This window comes from Glandiceps talaboti, chromosome 14 (assembly GCF_964340395.1).
Source record: "Glandiceps talaboti chromosome 14, keGlaTala1.1, whole genome shotgun sequence".
In the NCBI taxonomy this organism is placed as follows: domain Eukaryota; kingdom Metazoa; phylum Hemichordata; class Enteropneusta; family Spengelidae; genus Glandiceps; species Glandiceps talaboti.
Genome location: NC_135562.1, coordinates 22,472,749 through 22,494,371, shown reverse-complemented (window position 1 = coordinate 22,494,371; position 21,623 = coordinate 22,472,749). Strand labels below are relative to the sequence as shown.

General features: G+C 38.0%; 1 protein-coding gene across 1 annotated transcript in view; it reads right to left on the bottom strand.

The window, feature by feature from the left end:
- Positions 1–21,623, bottom strand: part of LOC144446040 (intraflagellar transport protein 172 homolog) — a 63,172-nt gene that overhangs the window by 3,308 nt on the left and 38,241 nt on the right. Inside the window, exons 29-37 of the mRNA XM_078135719.1 lie at positions 21,437–21,572; positions 20,311–20,409; positions 18,511–18,684; positions 15,197–15,400; positions 14,510–14,620; positions 13,351–13,470; positions 6,900–7,055; positions 3,349–3,447; positions 283–436 (exon numbers count right to left, since the gene is read on the bottom strand). Of these exons, the coding sequence (XP_077991845.1) occupies positions 283–436; positions 3,349–3,447; positions 6,900–7,055; positions 13,351–13,470; positions 14,510–14,620; positions 15,197–15,400; positions 18,511–18,684; positions 20,311–20,409; positions 21,437–21,572 (1,253 nt within the window). The remainder of the gene's footprint in view (positions 1–282; positions 437–3,348; positions 3,448–6,899; positions 7,056–13,350; positions 13,471–14,509; positions 14,621–15,196; positions 15,401–18,510; positions 18,685–20,310; positions 20,410–21,436; positions 21,573–21,623) is intronic.

Genomic DNA, 21,623 nt, shown 5'->3' with positions numbered 1-21,623 from the left:
ATGACTGACCTGAGATAACACACCAAGTCAATTCTAACTATAACTAACCTGAGATAACACATCAAGTAAATTCTAACTATGACTGACCTGAGATAACACATCAAGTCAATTCTAACTATAACTAACCTGAGATAACACATCAAGTCAATTCTAACTATAACTAACCTGAGATAACACATCAAGTCAATTCTAACTATGACTGACCTGAGATAACACACCAAGTCAATTCTAACTATAACTAACCTGAGATAACACATCAAGTAAATTCTAACTATGACTGACCTGAGATAACACAAGGCAAAGATCTGATTCCAGTATTGACAGCAACCAATGATCCCACATAGGTATCTCTCTCATCCATGTCCAGGATCTGTTCCACTTTCTGATCCATGGAAACAGCTAGGACCCATTCCTTGATTTCTTCCTTTTTATCTTCCTATATATTATGTCAATAAAATACATTTCATCTATTATTAATTATACATTCAAGTAATATTAAATCTTTTGAAATGCTTATAAAAATACAGATTGAAGTAACATTCAATTCTTTGAAATGTTGGTTAATTTAAAGTCAGTATTCTGCCAGTGGAAAAATATTACTTTTCATACTATGTAGAGAATAGCTTTTTTTCATGAATTTAGACATTAGTCTGGTATCAAGATTATAGACATCAGTCTGGTATCAAGATTATAGACATCAGTCTGGTATCAAGTTTATAGACACCAGTCTGGTATCAAGTTTATAGACATCAGTCTGGTATCAAGATTATAGACATCAGTCTGGTATCAAGTTTATAGACATCAGTCTGGTATCAAGTTTATAGACATCAGTCTGGTATCAAGATTATAGACATCAGTCTGGTATCAAGATTATAGACATCAGTCTGGTATCAAGTTTATAGACATCAGTCTGGTATCAAGTTTATAGACATCAGTCTGGTATCAAGATTATAGACATCAGTCTGGTATCAAGTTTATAGACACCAGTCTGGTATCAAGTTTATAGACATCAGTCTGGTATCAAGATTATAGACATCAGTCTGGTATCAAGATTATAGACATCAGTCTGGTATCAAGATTATAGACATCAGTCTGGTATCAAGTTTATAGACATCAGTCTGGTATCAAGTTTATAGACATCAGTCTGGTATCAAGATTATAGACATCAGTCTGGTATCAAGTTTATAGACATCAGTCTGGTATCAAGATTATAGACACCAGTCTGGTATCAAGTTTATAGACATCAGTCTGGTATCAAGATTATAGACACCAGTCTGGTATCAAGATTATAGACATCAGTCTGGTATCAAGATTATAGACACCAGTCTGGTATCAAGTTTATAGACATCAGTCTGGTATCAAGATTATAGACACCAGTCTGGTATCAAGTTTATAGACATCAGTCTGGTATCAAGATTATAGACATCAGTCTGGTATCAAGTTTATAGACATCAGTCTGGTATCAAGTTTATAGACATCAGTCTGGTATCAAGTTTATAGACATCAGTCTGGTATCATGATAATAGACATCAGTCTGGTATCAAGATTATAGACATCAGTCTGGTATCAAGTTTATAGACATCAGTCTGGTATCAAGATTATAGACATCAGTCTGGTATCAAGTTTATAGACATCAGTCTGGTATCAAGATTATAGACATCAGTCTGGTATCAAGATTATAGACATCAGTCTGGTATCAAGATTATAGACATCAGTCTGGTATCAAGTTTATAGACATCAGTCTGGTATCAAGTTTATAGACATCAGTCTGGTATCAAGATTATAGACATCAGTCTGGTATCAAGTTTATAGACATCAGTCTGGTATCAAGATTATAGACACCAGTCTGGTATCAAGTTTATAGACATCAGTCTGGTATCAAGATTATAGACATCAGTCTGGTATCAAGATTATAGACATCAGTCTGGTATCAAGTTTATAGACACCAGTCTGGTATCAAGTTTATAGACATCAGTCTGGTATCAAGATTATAGACATCAGTCTGGTATCAAGATTATAGACATCAGTCTGGTATCAAGTTTATAGACATCAGTCTGGTATCAAGATTATAGACACCAGTCTGGTATCAAGTTTATAGACATCAGTCTGGTATCAAGATTATAGACATCAGTCTGGTATCAAGATTATAGACATCAGTCTGGTATCAAGTTTATAGACACCAGTCTGGTATCAAGTTTATAGACATCAGTCTGGTATCAAGATTATAGACATCAGTCTGGTATCAAGATTATAGACATCAGTCTGGTATCAAGTTTATAGACATCAGTCTGGTATCAAGTTTATAGACATCAGTCTGGTATCAAGATTATAGACATCAGTCTGGTATCAAGTTTATAGACATCAGTCTGGTATCAAGATTATAGACACCAGTCTGGTATCAAGTTTATAGACATCAGTCTGGTATCAAGATTATAGACACCAGTCTGGTATCAAGTTTATAGACATCAGTCTGGTATCAAGATTATAGACATCAGTCTGGTATCAAGTTTATAGACATCAGTCTGGTATCAAGTTTATAGACATCAGTCTGGTATCAAGTTTATAGACATCAGTCTGGTATCATGATAATAGACATCAGTCTGGTATCAAGATTATAGACATCAGTCTGGTATCAAGTTTATAGACATCAGTCTGGTATCAAGATTATAGACATCAGTCTGGTATCAAGTTTATAGACATCAGTCTGGTATCAAGTTTATAGACATCAGTCTGGTATCAAGATTATAGACATCAGTCTGGTATCAAGTTTATAGACATCAGTCTGGTATCAAGATTATAGACACCAGTCTGGTATCAAGTTTATAGACATCAGTCTGGTATCAAGATTATAGACATCAGTCTGGTATCAAGATTATAGACACCAGTCTGGTATCAAGTTTATAGACACCAGTCTGGTATCGAGTTTATAGACATCAGTCTGGTATCAAGTTTATAGACATCAGTCTGGTATCAAGTTTATAGACCCCAGTCTGGTATCAAGTTTATAGACCCCAGTCTGGTATCAAGATTATAGACACCAGTCTCATATCAAATTTATAGACCCCAGTCTGGTATCAAGATTATAAACACCAGTCTCATATCAAATTTATAGACCCCAGTCTGGTATCAAGATTATAGACACCAGTCTGGTCTCAAGATTATAGACACCAGTCTCATATCAAATTTATAGACCCCAGTCTGGTATCAAGATTATAGACACCAGACTGGTATCAAGATTATAGACACCAGTCTGGTCTCAAGATTATAGACATCAGTTCCAAAGACAAGATAGAACTAGAAGACAGAACAGAAGAAAACTGGTGAGAGTACATAATTTTGTAAACTTACATTGATAAGTTGCTTTTCTGGGAGTGGAATCTCAAATGGTATATCTGTTTCCTGAAAGTCACTGTTGTCCAGCATATCTAGAGATCCTTCCTCTATGGCCTGTCAGAACAATGTTATTTTATTAGTAACTCATTTCTGAGCATACATTTCATGACTGTTCTATCACTTATCTGTCTGTCTGTCTGTCTGTCTGTCTGTCTGTCTGTCTCTGTCTGTCTGTCTATAAAAAAGTTGGTGTAATTTGCTTCACTCCAGGTATGAATTCTTATACTATGACAGAATCACCTTCAGCATGAACTCAACTTCAAATGTGACACACTAGCGGAAAATACTACAAGCACAAGACAAGTGCAAATACCCCCAAGTATCGACACTCACACTCACGTGGCATGGGTTCTATTATTCCATTCACACATAATTATGTTCATCTGAAATTGCAAATTTTAATAAAAATCCCATTGTATGATCACTAGATTTCTTGTGCAAGGAATAATTGTATCGTCGTCCCTCATTTGCATATTGGTACTCTACTAATATTCAGTCTAATCTGTCTCAAATTTCATTTTTTAACCAAATTTGTCCAAAATCACATTTTTAGACCTAATTTATTAAACATAGAAAATACAGAAAAGCCAGAGTCTTCCAGATGACTCCTTGTCACCCTTGACCAGTTTTGAATATCTGCTATTCTTTTTTTATCTGATAAAGCCTTGCCCAATGTCATTAATTATGCAAATTATTCATTAAAACTGTAAGCTACATCAACAAACTTTTATAGGACATATGCACTTGTTATGGTTAACGTAATATGTACTAAATTATATTGAAATTGATGTATGCAGTCTTAAGGTATAGCCTAGTAATTACTAAAAAACATTAATTATGCAAATGACTAAGTAATGTTCATTGGATGTTTACCAAAATCTCATCAGTTCTTTCCATTAGCATATGGAAGATGTGGAGCAGGTTTCATAAGAATCGATGCTTTAGTTTTTGAGAGATCATGCCCACAGACAGACAGACAGACAGACAGACAAAAGCATAAATCGTAAAAGCACCAATGACGTTGTAGCCCAACTGTTGAGAGTAAACTTAAATTTTCTATTATGATTATGTGTTCTTTTTGCTAGACATATTTGCATAGTTTACATTTATTGAAGATCTATTCACATGCCTACCCGTCCATGGTGTTATATATGCAATATACATGTACACCATTGTTTAACTGTTGTTATGGGTGTGGTCTTGTTGCTAGGCATATCTGCATACATTTTTGGAATGTTTATTCACTTGTCTTCCCTTCACTGGTGTTATATTGGCATCGTTTACCTGTGATGGTCTTGTTGCTATGGATTCATGCATATTTTAAAATAATGTTTATACAATTGCCAGTACCCATCCCTGTTATATTTGTGATAAACCCTACCATTTAACAGCTGCTAAGGGTTTAATGAGATCAATGAAACAATAATTGCTGTACATTCCCCATTTGCCTAAACATTCCTGGGATCATGATCTGTACATCCCCAGAAACATCCCCTCTGAAATTTCAGCCAAATCTGCCAAGTACTCTTGGAATTCAAGATTTTTTACCAAAAAATCATATTTTTATTCCTCATTTACATATCTCTGATGGGATCACTATGTCATGACCAGTCGTTTGTGTACACACCCCTATCAACATATTCGCCAAATTTCAGGTGAATCTGAAAGCACTTTCGCCACTTCTGTTTGCAGTAGTTGTGGATGTGCTGTCTGAAGAGGTGCGAAAGGGGGAGTTGTTTGAGCTGCTTTATGCAGATGACCTGGTGTTGATGGCAGAGTCCATGGAGGAACTGGAGAGGCAATTTACTGTTTGGAGATGTGCTTTTGAAGGAAAGGGTCTGAAAGTGAATATGGGAAAGACGAAGATCATGGAGTGTGCAGCAGGCAATGAAGTCAGGGCAAAAGCAAAGATTGACCCATGTGGGATTTGTCATAGGAGAGTAATGAGAAAATCGATACTGTGTACGAAATGCAGGAAATGGATTCATGGAAGGTGTGCAGGAGTACGGAGAGTGACAAGTGTGATGGCAACAGATTATGAGTGTTGGAAATGCCTACGAGGTGGAGAGTTAGTTGGTGATATCCCGGAGCATGCAAGTACTGTAAGTGAAAGGCTGCAGGAACTGGAAAGTGTGAAAGAGTTCTGTTATTTGGGTGATACCTTAGATGGTGCAGGAGGCAGTCAGCTTGCAGTGACAAAAAGAGTGGGACTGGAATGGAGGAAGTTTAGAGACCTTGAATCTGCACTATGTGGTTGTAGGCTAACTCTAGCAATGAAAGGTCAGATCTACAAGGCATGTGTGAGGCCAGTTACTAAGTATGACATATGTGGCAGAAACATGGGTGATGAGAGCAGTGGAAGAGGGTATTTTGACGAGAGCAGAGAGAGCTATGGTTAGAAAGATATGTGGTGTCAAATTGAGTGACAGGGTTGGCTCAGAGGTGCTAATGGAACGGCTAGGTCTATGTGAGTCAATTGTAGAGGTAGCAAGGCATAGCTGTCTGAGATGGTGTGGACATGTGCTGAGGAAAGATGAGGGAGAAGGAGTGAAGAGGGCATGGAATCTGGAGGTGGATGGAAAAAGAGGGAGAGGGTGACCAAAGCTGACATGGAAGAGTATGGTGGAAGGACAATGTAAACAGATTGGATTAAACATCAATGACTATGGGAACATGCAGAAATGGAGGAATGTGATTGCCACATGGAAAGAAGGACAGTCGGTGACCCCCCGCCAGGGGGAAGAAATCGACTTTAATTAATGATGATGATGATGCGATGCCCAGTGGTTTTTGATTGTAAGTTTTTTCTGCCAAAATCACATTTTTTTGACCCAAAACACAGACCTAATGTGCAATCATTTCGATTTGAACAATTTCCCAACTAGATACCCCACAAGTAATGCCACCACAAAATACCAAATTGAATCAGTCTAGGGTTTTTTGAGTTTAAGTCGTCCACACACATCCACACACACACACACACACACACACACACACACACACACACACACACACACACACACACACACACATGTGCACACACACACACACACACACACACACACAGACAGATAGACAGACACTTTGCCATGCCTATAGCACTACTGAACCTTGTCAGTCCAGTTGTGCTAAAAAAACTATATGTTGTTAATTTTTTATATAAAGATCCTTGTATTCCATTTACCCATTAGCCCTCTAAATGGGGTCTTTTCTATGCTAAGATATAAATCATTGGACCTTAGAGTGCTATTGTTTTACAGTACAAGTAGAAAACAGGCTATTGTTGACATGACCTCAATTGGACTTGATAAATGTCATAGTTTCAACTGTTTCTCTGTGTCTACCTGTACATCCCAATTGTGTTGATGGCACCTCTATAATAATGGTTTATTTTGCAGTTAAAGTTATCTGACTGTGTGTAACATATGTCGAGTTCAATAAGTGAAATGCCAAGAATTGAACTCCAATTTGTCTGTAAGTGAAGTCTAATACATACATATACATACCTCTGTTAAATCCAGGAATCTGTTGAGGAATACAAATGCCATGTTTTCCAAACCTTCATTCTTAGCTGCTACACCAGCTTCATAGAATGCCTTGTCAGCTGGTATTATCTCTGTATGACGTAGTAGTGATATCGACAACTTGGCTGACAACGACTCCTAATAAAAAACAAAGTTAAAATATATTATTTTATTGATATCTTTTTACTAGTAAGACTCTTTATTTTAATGTCGCCATTGTAATTAAGTTTAAGAAGAAAATATGAAACAGTTGTCATAAAAACTTACAAAAAGATTCATTCTTTTGTTAAGAAACTGCTTAGCTCTGAGGTTGACTATCATTAAATTAAAAACTACTTAGCTCTGAGGTTGACTATCATTAAATTAAAAACTACTTAACTCTGAGGTTGACTATCATTAAATTAAAAACTACTTAGCTCTGAGGTTGACAATCATTAAATTAATAAATGGCATTACTTTACAATTTGTAAGCTTCCAGTGATAGAATCTATAGTTTTCTTTACAATAATTAATAAATGGTTGGTGTGGTTGAATGATAAGATTTACTAGGCTTGTAGTTTGTAAGCTGTCGGTTTGAGTCTCACCACTGTTTGTATAAAGTCCTTGACCATATTGTGTCCCATGGCCCAGTTACCCCAGCTGTATAAAGTGGGGACATGGTCAGATAGAGGTTGCAATGTGAAGGATTTTGGTCTATGCGTTTATGGAGGCTGCAATGGATTGTTTGTTGTTAAGGGAGTTGATGAAGTATAATACATGTACAACTGTTATGCTATTCATGGTCAGTGTCACAACACAATTAATTGTACAGAATTCATATAATAATATCATTAACAGATTAATGGTCTAGTAGCACATAAATCTCAGTACCTGTAATAACATGCTATCTTACACTAGGGGGTCAAAATATGCACATATAGCAATGCATGTGCTGTGCACATACATGGAAGCCATGAAGTGAAAGCCATGGTGTGGAAGCCATGGTGTGAAAGATATGGTGTGGAAGTCATGGAGTGAAAGATATGGAGTGGAAGTCATGGTGTGAAAGCCATGGTGTGAAAGATATGGTGTGGAAGTCATGGAGTGAAAGCCATGGTGTGAAAGATATGGTGTGGAAGTCATGGAGTGAAAGATATGGTGTGGAAGTCATGGAGTGAAAGATATGGTGTGGAAGTCATGGAGTGAAAGATATGGTGTGGAAGCCATGGAGTGAAAGATATGGTGTGGAAGTCATGGAGTGAAAGATATGGTGTGGAAGTCATGGTGTGAAAGATATGGTGTGGAAGTCATGGAATGAAAGATATGGTGTGGAAGTCATGGAGTGAAAGCCATGATGTGGAAGTCATGGAGTGAAAGATATGGTGTGGAAGTCATGGAGTGAAAGATATGGTGTGGAAGTCATGGTGTGAAAGATATGGTGTGGAAGTCATGGAGTGAAAGCCATGGTGTGGAAGTCATGGAGTGAAAGATATGGTGTGGAAGTCATGGAGTGAAAGATGTGGTGTGGAAGTCATGGTGTGAAAGATATGGTGTGGAAGTCATGGAGTGAAAGCCATGATGTGGAAGTCATGGTGTGAAAGATATGGTGTGGAAGTCATGGTGTGAAAGCCATGATGTGTAAGCCATGGAGTGGAAGATATGGTGTGGAAGCCATGGTGTGAAAGCCATGGTGTGGAAGTCATGGAGTGAAAGATATGGTGTGGAAGTCATGATGTGAAAGATATGGTGTGGAAGTCATGGAGTGAAAGCCATGATGTGGAAGTCATGGTGTGAAAGATATGGTGTGGAAGTCATGGAGTGAAAGCCATGATGTGGAAGTCATGGTGTGAAAGATATGGTGTGGAAGTCATGGAGTGAAAGCCATTATGTGTAAGCCATGGAGTGGAAGATATGGTGTGGAAGTCATGGTGTGAAAGCCATGGTGTGGAAGTCATGGTGTGGAAGTCATGGAGTGAAAGATATGGTGTGGAAGTCATGGAGTGGAAGTCATGGTGTGGAAGTCATGGAGTGGAAGTCATGGAGTGAAAGCCATGGTGTGGAAGTCATGGAGTGAAAGATATGGTGTGGAAGTCATGGAATGAAAGATATGGTGTGGAAGTCATGGAATGAAAGATATGGTGTGGAAGTCATGGAGTGAAAGATATGGTGTGGAAGTCATGGAATGAAAGATATGGTGTGGAAGTCATGGAATGAAAGATATGGTGTGGAAGTCATGGAGTGGAAGTCATGGAGTGGAAGATATGGTGTGAAAGATATGGTGTGAAAGCCATGGTGTGAAAGATATGGTGTGGAAGTCATGGAGTGAAAGCCATGGTGTGGAAGCCATGGAGTGGAAGATATGGTGTGGAAGTCATGGTGTGAAAGCCATGGTGTGGAAGTCATGGTGTGGAAGTCATGGAGTGAAAGATATGGTGTGGAAGTCATGGAATGAAAGATATGGTGTGGAAGTCATGGAATGAAAGATATGGAGTGAAAGATATGTTGTGAAAGTCATGGTGTGGAAGTCATGGTGTGAAAGATATGGTGTGGAAGTCATGGAGTGAAAGCCATGGTGTGGAAGCCATGGAGTGGAAGATATGGTGTGGAAGCCATGGTGTGAAAGATATGGTGTGGAAGTCATGGTGTGAAAGTCATGGTGTGGAAGTCATGGAGTGAAAGCCATGGTATGGAAGTCATGGAATGAAAGATATGGTGTGGAAGTCATGGAGTGGAAGTCATGGAGTGGAAGTCATGGTGTGGAAGTCATGGTGTGAAAGATATGGAGTGGAAGTCATGGAGTGGAAGTCATGGTGTGGAAGTCATGGTGTGAAAGATATGGTGTGGAAGTCATGGAGTGGAAGTCATGGTGTGGAAGTCATGGTGTGGAAGTCATGTTGTGAAAGATATGGTGTGGAAGTCATGGAATGAAAGATATGGTGTGAAAGATATGGTGTGAAAGATATGGTGTGAAAGATATGGTGTGGAAGTCATGGTGTGAAAGATATGGTGTGGAAGCCATGGTGTGGAAGATATGGTGTGGAAGTCATGGTGTGAAAGATATGGTGTGGAAGTCATGGTGTGAAAGATATGGTGTGAAAGATATGGTGTGGAAGCCATGGTGTGAAAGATATGGTGTGGAAGTCATGGTGTGAAAGATATGGTGTGGAAGTCATGGTGTGAAAGATATGGTGTGGAAGCCATGGAGTGGAAGATATGGTGTGGAAGCCATGGAGTGAAAGCCATGGTGTGGAAGTCATGGTGTGAAAGATATGGTGTGGAAGTCATGGAATGAAAGCCATGGTGTGAAAGCCATGGAGTGAAAGCCATGGTGTGGAAGTCATGGAGTGAAAGATATGGTGTGAAGTCATGGAGTGAAAGTCATGGTGTGGAAGTCATGGAGTGAAAGATATGGTTTGGAAGTCATGGAATGAAAGATATGGTGTGGAAGTCATGGAGTGGAAGTCATGGTGTGAAAGTCATGGAGTGAAAGCCATGGTGTGGAAGTCATGGAGTGAAAGATATGGTATGGAAGCCATGGAGTGAAAGCCATGGTGTGGAAGTCATGGAATGAAAGATATGGTGTGGAAGTCATGGAGTGGAAGTCATGGTGTGAAAGATATGGTGTGGAAGTCATGGAGTGGAAGTCATGGTGTGGAAGTCATGGAGTGAAAGCCATGGTGTGGAAGTCATGGAGTGAAAGATATGGTATGGAAGCCATGGAGTGAAAGCCATGGTGTGGAAGTCATGGAATGAAAGATATGGTGTGGAAGTCATGGAGTGGAAGTCATGGTGTGAAAGTCATGGAGTGGAAGTCATGGTGTGAAAGCCATGGTGTGGAAGTCATGGAGTGAAAGCCATGGTGTGGAAGTCATGGAGTGAAAGATATGGTGTGGAAGCCATGGAATGAAAGATATGGAGTGGAAGTCATGGAGTGAAAGCCATGGTGTGGAAGCCATGGAGTGAAAGCCATGGTGTGGAAGTCATGGTGTGAAAGATATGGTGTGGAAGTCATGGAATGAAAGATATGGTGTGGAAGCCATGGAGTGGAAGATATGGTGTGGAAGTCATGGAGTGGAAGATATGGTGTGGAAGATATGGTGTGGAAGCCATGGAGTGGAAGATATGGTGTGGAAGCCATGGAGTGGAAGATATGGTGTGGAAGTCATGGAGTGGAAGATATGGTGTGGAAGTCATGGAGTGGAAGATATGGTGTGGAAGATATGGTGTGGAAGCCATGGAGTGGAAGATATGGTGTGGAAGCCATGGAGTGGAAGATATGGTGTGGAAGTCATGGAGTGAAAGATATGGAGTGGAAGTCATGGTGTGAAAGATATGGTGTGGAAGTCATGGAATGAAAGCCATGATGTGGAAGTCATGGTGTGAAAGATATGGTGTGGAAGTCATGGAGTGAAAGCCATGATGTGTAAGCCATGGTGTTAAAGATATGGTGTGGAAGTCATGGAAGGAAAGATATGGTGTGGAAGTCATGGTGTGAAAGATATGGTGTGGAAGTCATGGAGTGAAAGCCATGATGTGGAAGCCATGGAGTGGAAGATATGGTGTGGAAGTCATGGAATGAAAGATATGGTGTGGAAGTCATGGAGTGAAAGATATGGTGTGGAAGCCATGGAGTGGAAGATATGGTGTGGAAGTCATGGAGTGAAAGATATGGTGTGGAAGTCATGGAGTGAAAGAGATGGTGTGGAAGTCATGGAGTGAAAGCCATGGTGTGGAAGTCATGGAATGAAAGATATGGTGTGGAAGTCATGGAGTGAAAGATATGGTGTGGAAGTCATGGAATGAAAGATATGGTGTGGAAGCCATGGAGTGGAAGATATGGTGTGGAAGTCATGGAGTGGAAGATATGGTGTGGAAGATATGGTGTGGAAGCCATGGAGTGGAAGATATGGTGTGGAAGCCATGGAGTGGAAGATATGGTGTGGAAGTCATGGAGTGGAAGATATGGTGTGGAAGTCATGGAGTGGAAGATATGGTGTGGAAGATATGGTGTGAAAGATATGGTGTGGAAGTCATGGAATGAAAGCCATGATGTGGAAGTCATGGTGTGAAAGATATGGTGTGGAAGTCATGGAGTGAAAGCCATGATGTGTAAGCCATGGTGTGAAAGATATGGTGTGGAAGTCATGGAATGAAAGATATGGTGTGGAAGTCATGGTGTGAAAGATATGGTGTGGAAGTCATGGAGTGAAAGCCATGATGTGGAAGCCATGGAGTGGAAGATATGGTGTGGAAGTCATGGAATGAAAGATATGGTGTGGAAGTCATGGTGTGAAAGATATGGTGTGGAAGTCATGGAGTGAAAGATATGGTGTGGAAGCCATGGAGTGGAAGATATGGTGTGGAAGTCATGGAGTGAAAGATATGGTGTGGAAGTCATGGAGTGAAAGATATGGTGTGGAAGTCATGGAGTGAAAGCCATGGTGTGGAAGTCATGGAATGAAAGATATGGTGTGGAAGTCATGGAGTGAAAGATATGGTGTGGAAGTCATGGAATGAAAGATATGGTGTGGAAGCCATGGAGTGGAAGATATGGTGTGGAAGTCATGGAGTGGAAGATATGGTGTGGAAGCCATGGAGTGGAAGATATGGTGTGGAAGCCATGGAGTGGAAGATATGGTGTGGAAGTCATGGAGTGGAAGATATGGTGTGGAAGATATGGTGTGGAAGCCATGGAGTGGAAGATATGGTGTGGAAGCCATGGAGTGGAAGATATGGTGTGGAAGTCATGGAGTGAAAGATATGGAGTGGAAGTCATGGTGTGAAAGATATGGTGTGGAAGTCATGGAATGAAAGCCATGATGTGGAAGTCATGGTGTGAAAGATATGGTGTGGAAGTCATGGTGTGGAAGTCATGGAATGAAAGATATGGTGTGGAAGTCATGGTGTGAAAGATATGGTGTGGAAGTCATGGAGTGAAAGCCATGATGTGGAAGCCATGGAGTGGAAGATATGGTGTGGAAGTCATGGAATGAAAGATATGGTGTGGAAGTCATGGTGTGGAAGTCATGGTGTGAAAGATATGGTGTGGAAGTCATGGTGTGGAAGTCATGGAATGAAAGATATGGTGTGGAAGTCATGGAGTGAAAGCCATGGTGTGGAAGTCATGGAATGAAAGATATGGTGTGGAAGTCATGGAGTGAAAGATATGGTGTGGAAGTCATGGAGTGAAAGCCATGATGTGGAAGTCATGGAGTGGAAGATATGGTGTGGAAGTCATGGTGTGAAAGCCATGATGTGAAAGATATGGTGTGGAAGATATGGAGTGGAAGTCATGGTGTGGAAGTCATGGTGTGAAAGATATGGTGTGGAAGTCATGGTGTGGAAGTCATGGAGTGAAAGCCATGGTATGGAAGTCATGGAATGAAAGATATGGTGTGGAAGTCATGGAGTGAAAGCCATGATGTGTAAGCCATGGAGTGGGGGCTAAACTAACCAGTGATGGTTGTCCAAGACATGCTGATCTGGTAGCATAGTAATGAGCTATCAGTAACAACGTTTCAAATTCTTCATGCTGAGGTGTATTGGCATCAGATGACTTAGTCATATTTTCACTCTATAAATAAAATCAGACAAAAGAAGTAAAAGTGAGTATTAAATGTAATGAACTTCTTTCAAAGTACTGAATGATTGATGAAAAACATAATTAGGATTACAAGTAATTGACTCCAATACGTAAAATATCTGCCTGTTAGTAGCTTATATGCATTCCTCAATTAACTAAACAAGTCAACATGCTGATGTATATCAAGATACAGTATGGCAATGATTTATATCAAGATACAGTATGGCAATGATTTATATCAAGACTGTGGCAATGATTTATATCAAGATACAGTATGGCAATGATTTGTATCAAGCTATAGTATGGCAATGATTTATATCAAGACTGTGGCAATGATTTATATCAAGATACAGTATGGCAATGATTTGTATCAAGCTACAGTATGGCAATGATTTACCGGTATATCAAGCTATAGTATGGCAATGGTTTGTATCAACCTACAGTATGGCAATGATTTACCGGTATATCAAGCTATAGTATGGCAATGGTTTGTATCAAGCTACAGTATGGCAATGATTTATATCAAGATACAGTATGGCAATGATTTGTATCAAGCTATAGTATGGCAATGATTTATATCAAGACTGTGGCAATGATTTATATCAAGATACAGTATGGCAATGATTTGTATGAAGCTACAGTATGGCAATGATTTACCGGTATATCAAGCTATAGTATGGCAATGGTTTGTATCAAGCTACAGTATGGCAATGATTTACCGGTATATCAAGCTATAGTATGGCAATGGTTTGTATCAAGCTACAGTATGGCAATGATTTGTATCAAGCTACAGTATGGCAATGATTTATATCAAGACTGTGGCAATGATTGTATCAAGCTACAGTATGGCAATGATTTGTATCAAGCTACAGTATGGCAATGATTTGTATCAAGACTGTGGCAATGATTTGTATCAAGCTACAGTATGGCAATGATTTGTATCAAGACAATGGCAATGATTTGTATCAAGACAATGGCAATCACTTGTATGAAGATACAGTGTAGCAATGATTTGTATATAACACCTTACCAGATCAAAGAGCATATCTCTAAGGTCTGCCCAGCCTTTGTATGCTTCATGACGACATGTATCAGAGGCTGCAAATATCTCCATACATATACGTTTATAGATGTTGAAGTTCTGTGAAATGCAATGGTCAATATAATAATTTAAAATTACAATAAGCATGCAAGACAATTATAACTTTGATACCAAAGTGATTACATGTGAGGTATCTCTGGTTAGTGCTTGTTACTACTAACTGACAGTAAGACATCTCTGGTTAGTGCTGGCTGTTACTGGCTGACAGTAAAAGACCTCTGGTTAGTGCTGGCTACTACTGGCTGACAGTAAGACATCTCTGGTTAGTGCTGGCTATTACTGGCTGACAGTAAAAGACCTCTGGTTAGTGCTGGCTATTACAGATTGACAGTAAAAGACCTCTGGTTAGTGCTGGCTATTACAGATTGACAGTAAAAGACCTCTGGTTAGTGCTGGCTATTACAGATTGACAGTAAAAGACCTCTGGTTAGTGCTGGCTATTACAGATTGACAGTAAAAGATCTCTGGTTAGTGCTGGCTACTACTAACTGACATTATGAGATCTCTGGTTAGTGCTGGTTACTGCTGATAAAAAAAATGCTCCAACCATAATTAATGCAACATTACCATTATCCCATTTTAGGCTATTAAATGTTGTAAAGTTCAAGTACCAACCTGGGGGTTAGCTGGAGCTCCATGTCGGACATAAAGATCTAATGCTTTCTGTATATTATTCTCTTTGATGAGGTGTGTAGCATACAAAGCTACATATTTATGTAAGACTTTGTAGCCTTGTTTCTCAGCTGTGTCAATACACTTCTCCCACTGTCCTTGGTTTACCATCATATCTAGGGCTGCAATTACATCTACACCTATCAACTGTTATAGAAACAAAACAATGACACATCATATATACATGTACACGGTTAATAGTTTGTCATAGCATGATACTGTTAGGAACTATTGTCATTCCATGATACTGTTAGGAACTATTGTCATACTATGATACTGGTAGGAACTATTGTCATTCCATGATACTGTTAGGAACTATTGTCATTCCATGATACTGTTAGGAACTATTGTCATACTATGATACTGGTAGGAACTATTGTCATAGCATGATACTGTTAGGAACTATTGTCATACTATGATACTGGTAGAAACTATTGTCATAGCATGATACTGTTAGGAACTATTGTCATTCCATGATACTGTTAGGAACTATTGTCATACTATGATACTGGTAGGAACTATTGTCATAGCATGATACTGTTAGGAACTATTGTCATACTATGATACTGGTAGAAACTATTGTCATAGCATGATACTGTTAGGAACTATTGTCATACTATGATACTGGTAGAAACTATTGTCATAGCATGATACTGGTAGAAACTATTGTCATAGCATGATACTGGTAGAAACTATTGTCATAGCATGATACTGGTAGAAACTATTGTCATAGCATGATACTGGTAGAAACTATTGTCATACCATGATACTGGTAGAAACTATTGTCAAACCATGATACTGGTAGAAACTATTGTCATAGCATGATACTGGTAGAAACTATTGTCATAGCATGATACTGGTAGAAACTATTGTCATAGCATGATACTGGTAGAAACTATTGTCATAGCATGATACTGGTAGAAACTATTGTCATACCATGATACTGGTAGAAACTATTGTCATACCATGATACTGGTAGAAACTATTGTCATTCCATGATACTGGTAGGAACTATTGTCATACCATGATACTGGTAGAAACTATTGTCATTCCATGATACTGGTAGGAACTATTGTCATACCATGATACAGGTAGAAACTATTGTCATAGCATGATACTGGTAGAAACTATTGTCATACCATGATACTGGTAGAAACTATTGTCATACCATGATACTGGTAGAAACTATTGTCATAGCATGATACTGTTAGGAACTATTGTCATAGCATGATACTGGTAGGAACTATTGTCATAGCATGATACTGTTAGGAACTATTGTCATAGCATGATACTGGTAGGAACTATTGTCATACTATGATACTGTTAGGAACTATTGTCATTCCATGATACTGGTAGGAACTATTGTCATACTATGATACTGGTAGGAACTATTGTCATAGCATGATACTGGTAGAAACTGTTGTCATACCATGATACTGGTAGGAACTATTGTCATACCATGATACTGGTAGAAACAATTGTCATACCATGATACTGGTAGGAACTATTGTCATTCCATGATACTGGTAGAAACTATTGTCATACCATGATACTGGTAGGAACTATTGTCATACCATGATACTGGTAGAAACTATTGTCATACCATGATACTGGTAGAAACTATTGTCATTCCATGATACTGGTAGAAACTATTGTCATTCCATGATACCAGTAGGAACTATTGTCATACCATGATACTGGTAGGAACTATTGTCATACCATGATACTGGTAGGAACTATTGTCATACCATGATACTGATAGGAACTATTGTCATACTATGATACTGGTAGGAACTATTGTCATACTATGAAACTGGTAGGAACTATTGTCATACTATGATACTGGTAGAAACTATTGTCATACTATGATACTGGTAGAAACTATTGTGATAGTATAATACTGGTAGAAAGTATTGTGATAGTATAATACTGGTAGAAACTATTGTCATACTATGATACTGGTAGAAACTATTGTCATACTATGATACTGGTAGAAACTATTGTGATAGTATAATACTGGTAGAAACTATTGTGATAGTATAATACTGGTAGAAAGTATTGTGATAGTATAATACTGGTAGAAACTATTTTCATTCCATGATACTGGTAGGAACTATTGTCATTCCATGATACTGGTAGAAACTATTGTCATACCATGATACTGGTAGGAACTATTGTCATAGCATGATACTGGTAGGAACTATTGTCATAGCATGATACTGTTAGGAACTATTGTCATAGCATGATACTGGTAGGAACTATTGTCATAGCATGATACTGTTAGGAACTATTGTCATAGCATGATACTGTTAGGAACTATTGTCATAGCATGATACTGGTAGGAACTATTGTCATAGCATGATACTGTTAGGAACTATTGTCATAGCATGATACTGGTAGGAACTATTGTCATACTATGATACTGTTAGGAACTATTGTCATTCCATGATACTGGTAGGAACTATTGTCATACTATGATACTGGTAGGAACTATTGTCATAGCATGATACTGGTAGAAACTGTTGTCATACCATGATACTGGTAGGAACTATTGTCATACCATGATACTGGTAGAAACAATTGTCATACCATGATACTGGTAGGAACTATTGTCATTCCATGATACTGGTAGAAACTATTGTCATACCATGATACTGGTAGGAACTATTGTCATACCATGATACTGGTAGAAACTATTGTCATACCATGATACTGGTAGAAACTATTGTCATTCCATGATACTGGTAGAAACTATTGTCATTCCATGATACCAGTAGGAACTATTGTCATACCATGATACTGGTAGGAACTATTGTCATACCATGATACTGGTAGGAACTATTGTCATACCATGATACTGATAGGAACTATTGTCATACTATGATACTGGTAGGAACTATTGTCATACTATGAAACTGGTAGGAACTATTGTCATACTATGATACTGGTAGAAACTATTGTCATACTATGATACTGGTAGAAACTATTGTGATAGTATAATACTGGTAGAAAGTATTGTGATAGTATAATACTGGTAGAAACTATTGTCATACTATGATACTGGTAGAAACTATTGTCATACTATGATACTGGTAGAAACTATTGTGATAGTATAATACTGGTAGAAACTATTGTGATAGTATAATACTGGTAGAAAGTATTGTGATAGTATAATACTGGTAGAAACTATTTTCATTCCATGAAAGTTACCTTTGTTATTCTTTTCATACATAATACAGGTAATTTTGATAACTTACATTTTCAGCTTTGCCTTGGTTCTTCAGGAACTCTTTGTACTTTTCGTCCACATATCGTTCATATCTTGGTTCTAACTCCTTTGCAACTCTCTTGGCTTTATCCCATTCCTCACCTTCCATAAATGTATCAATAGCTTCTTTAATCATATCAGCACTCAAATACAACTCACCAGCCTAAAGTTAATGTAATGATACAGACAGAGTGACAACAATACTGATGGAAAGATATTGGTTGTGTTATCATGGTGTGTAATTCATTGTTACTTACTAGTCTTCGGTTCTGTACAAATTGTTAGCAAACATTTACCACCTTTGATAAAATAAAATAATTCATGACAACAAAATTCAATAACAGTTAAAGGTGATTCAAAATGCTCCATACCACAACCTTGAAAAATGTTCTTTATACGTTTCATAACCAATAAATGCAAAGCTGACTAATTCAATATTGCATGATAAGTGATAAAAAAGAGTTAAAACTGGTGATAAGAGGCAAAATGAGCAGCCATGACTTTACACTGAATTTATACAGTTATACTGTATTACTGTTCTCCCCCTTTTGGGGATTATGACATCATAGAAGGTACCGTTTTATGTCAGTTAGTTAGTAGAGTAAGCAATGGTAGACAGTTTAATTCTAAGTTTGATACTCTGTCAAGAATTTATCTGAGAGTGATGAATCTTCTTTCAATGATGATTTTAGTATTTATACCATGTTTGATGGATTGATTTGGATTTTTATGTGGGTGTCATGTCCTACATTAGCAACAATTGGAATCAGATTTAAACTGAGTGCCTTCCGTAAGGATTTATGCAAGAAATTTAGTTCTATATTTGTTGCGGCATTGTTGACCATTGATTGTGATACCGAAAAGATGATTGTCGGTCAGAAGTGAAAGGAGTTTCGTTTCTTTTTCCAATAAAGATTTTCAAAGGTGTAAAACTTTTTCAGCTTCGGAATCCTGGAATGCATTGACAACAGACACTCTCTGCAATGCACGGCACAAAGTTGAACATCCCTGATGAAGCAGTTACAGAACCAATCGTAACAACTAGTGGTGAAACAGTATCAGATGACGTAGACAACGAAAACATGCTGGTATGATTGACCAGATCGCTCCCACACACACACACACACTTTGCGATGCCCATAGTACTACTGAACCTTATCAGTTCAGCTGTGCTAAAATTCAGATAAATAAAAGTCATTGACTGTAAAACACCCCAAAATTACGAGTATTTAATGTAATATCGAGTCTAGCTATTTTCATTTATTCTGCCCATTTCAAAACTTCAAATTAATAAATGTTTGTATTACCCAGCAATGCAGACGATAGTCAGGTAGTGAGGATAAACATCAGTAAAGGTTCAGTTAAGATGTGTAGATTGTAGTGTTTTGTTTATCAATGTCTATTACAACCATCAACAATGTATTTTTTAGTCACCTGTTGACTCCACTCATCATAACCTGAATTCTCTCTATGATGTCACAAAAGGGAGTGGACCGAATGGTGGGACCGGAAATACCCGAAAACTGTTATTAAATCTGACAGGAACAGACCGAAAAACTATCATTTTAAGGTGCTTCCAGATGCTTTTTTTAATGTTTTAAAACCAGAACATGTTTCATGACCATGTCATCTAGCAAAATAGCCAATAGCAAATGTGGGCATTTTGAATCACCTTCAAGTTTATAGATAATAAATTAGTATTGTTTTGTTGAAATCTTTACATAGCCATTATACAAATTGACACACTGAAACTCACTATAAGCATGTTGAAATCTTTATACATACTTACAGAATCAAATTTTCCAATTTCAATCAATCTGGGACACACCATACTAGTAATTTCCATGGCTTTGTCTACACCCATGAATTTAGTAGCCAACTCAGCTGCCTGTAATTAATAATAGTATTTAATGTTGTCATTGTGTACACTTCCAACACACATTTCAGTAATAAAACTGAATAGCTATCTAAACTAGTTGTCATTGTGTACATTACCAACACACATTACACAGTAATGAAACTGAATAGCTATCTAAACTAGTTGTCATTGTGTACATTACCAACACACATTACACAGTAATGAAACTAAATAGCTATCTAAACTAGTTGTCATTGTGTATATTTCCAACACACATTTCAGTAATGAAACTGAATAGCTATCTAAACTAGTTGTCATTGTGTACATTACCAACACACATTTCAGTAATGAAACTGAATAGCTATCTAAACTAGTTGTCATTGTGTACACTTCCAACACACATTGCAGTAATAAAACTGAATAGCTATCTAAACTAGTTGTCATTGTGTACACTTCCAACACACATTGCACAGTAATGAAACTGAATAGCTATCTAAACTAGTTGTCATTGTGTACATTACCAACACACATTTCAGTAATGAAACTGAATAGCTATCTAAACTAGTTGTCATTGTGTACACTTCCAACACACATTTCCCACCAAATAACTTGCCTCCCCACCAAATACTAATTAGTTCTGTATGACTTGAACACACTCTTCCACACCAAATAACTTGCCTTCCTGCCCATCAAATAACTACACTACTCCACATCAAATAACTTCCCTTCCCATCTCACCAAATAATTCCCCTCTCTGTCCAATAACTTCCTTCCGCACCAGTAACCCTCACCTTCACCGACAACTCTCCACCAAATACTTTTGTTCTGTTTGACTAAGAGAGTATGACTATATAAGCTTATTCCTCATTCTTTTTAATAATGAAAGAAAGTGCATGTATATAGAATATAGAATTCACAAACTTCTTTTCAAGATGGTAATATAATGTTGACCCCTCTTCAAACATGTATATGGCAACCCCTCATTTCTGTCTTGATGTTAACTGTTCACTGTCTTGCGTTGATGCAATATAATTCCATTATTTTGAGTGACTCTTACCTTAGTCCAGCACTGTTCTAACACATTAGCATCAGATGTCTGTTTAGATGTAACCTTCAGATAACACTCAACAGCACGACCATATTCACCAGATGATTGCCATTCCTTGGCTTGGTTAATGAGTGCATCAGCTCCCCTGAAATACAAAACATTCATGACATTACTGTTAGCATTATTAAAGGCCAAA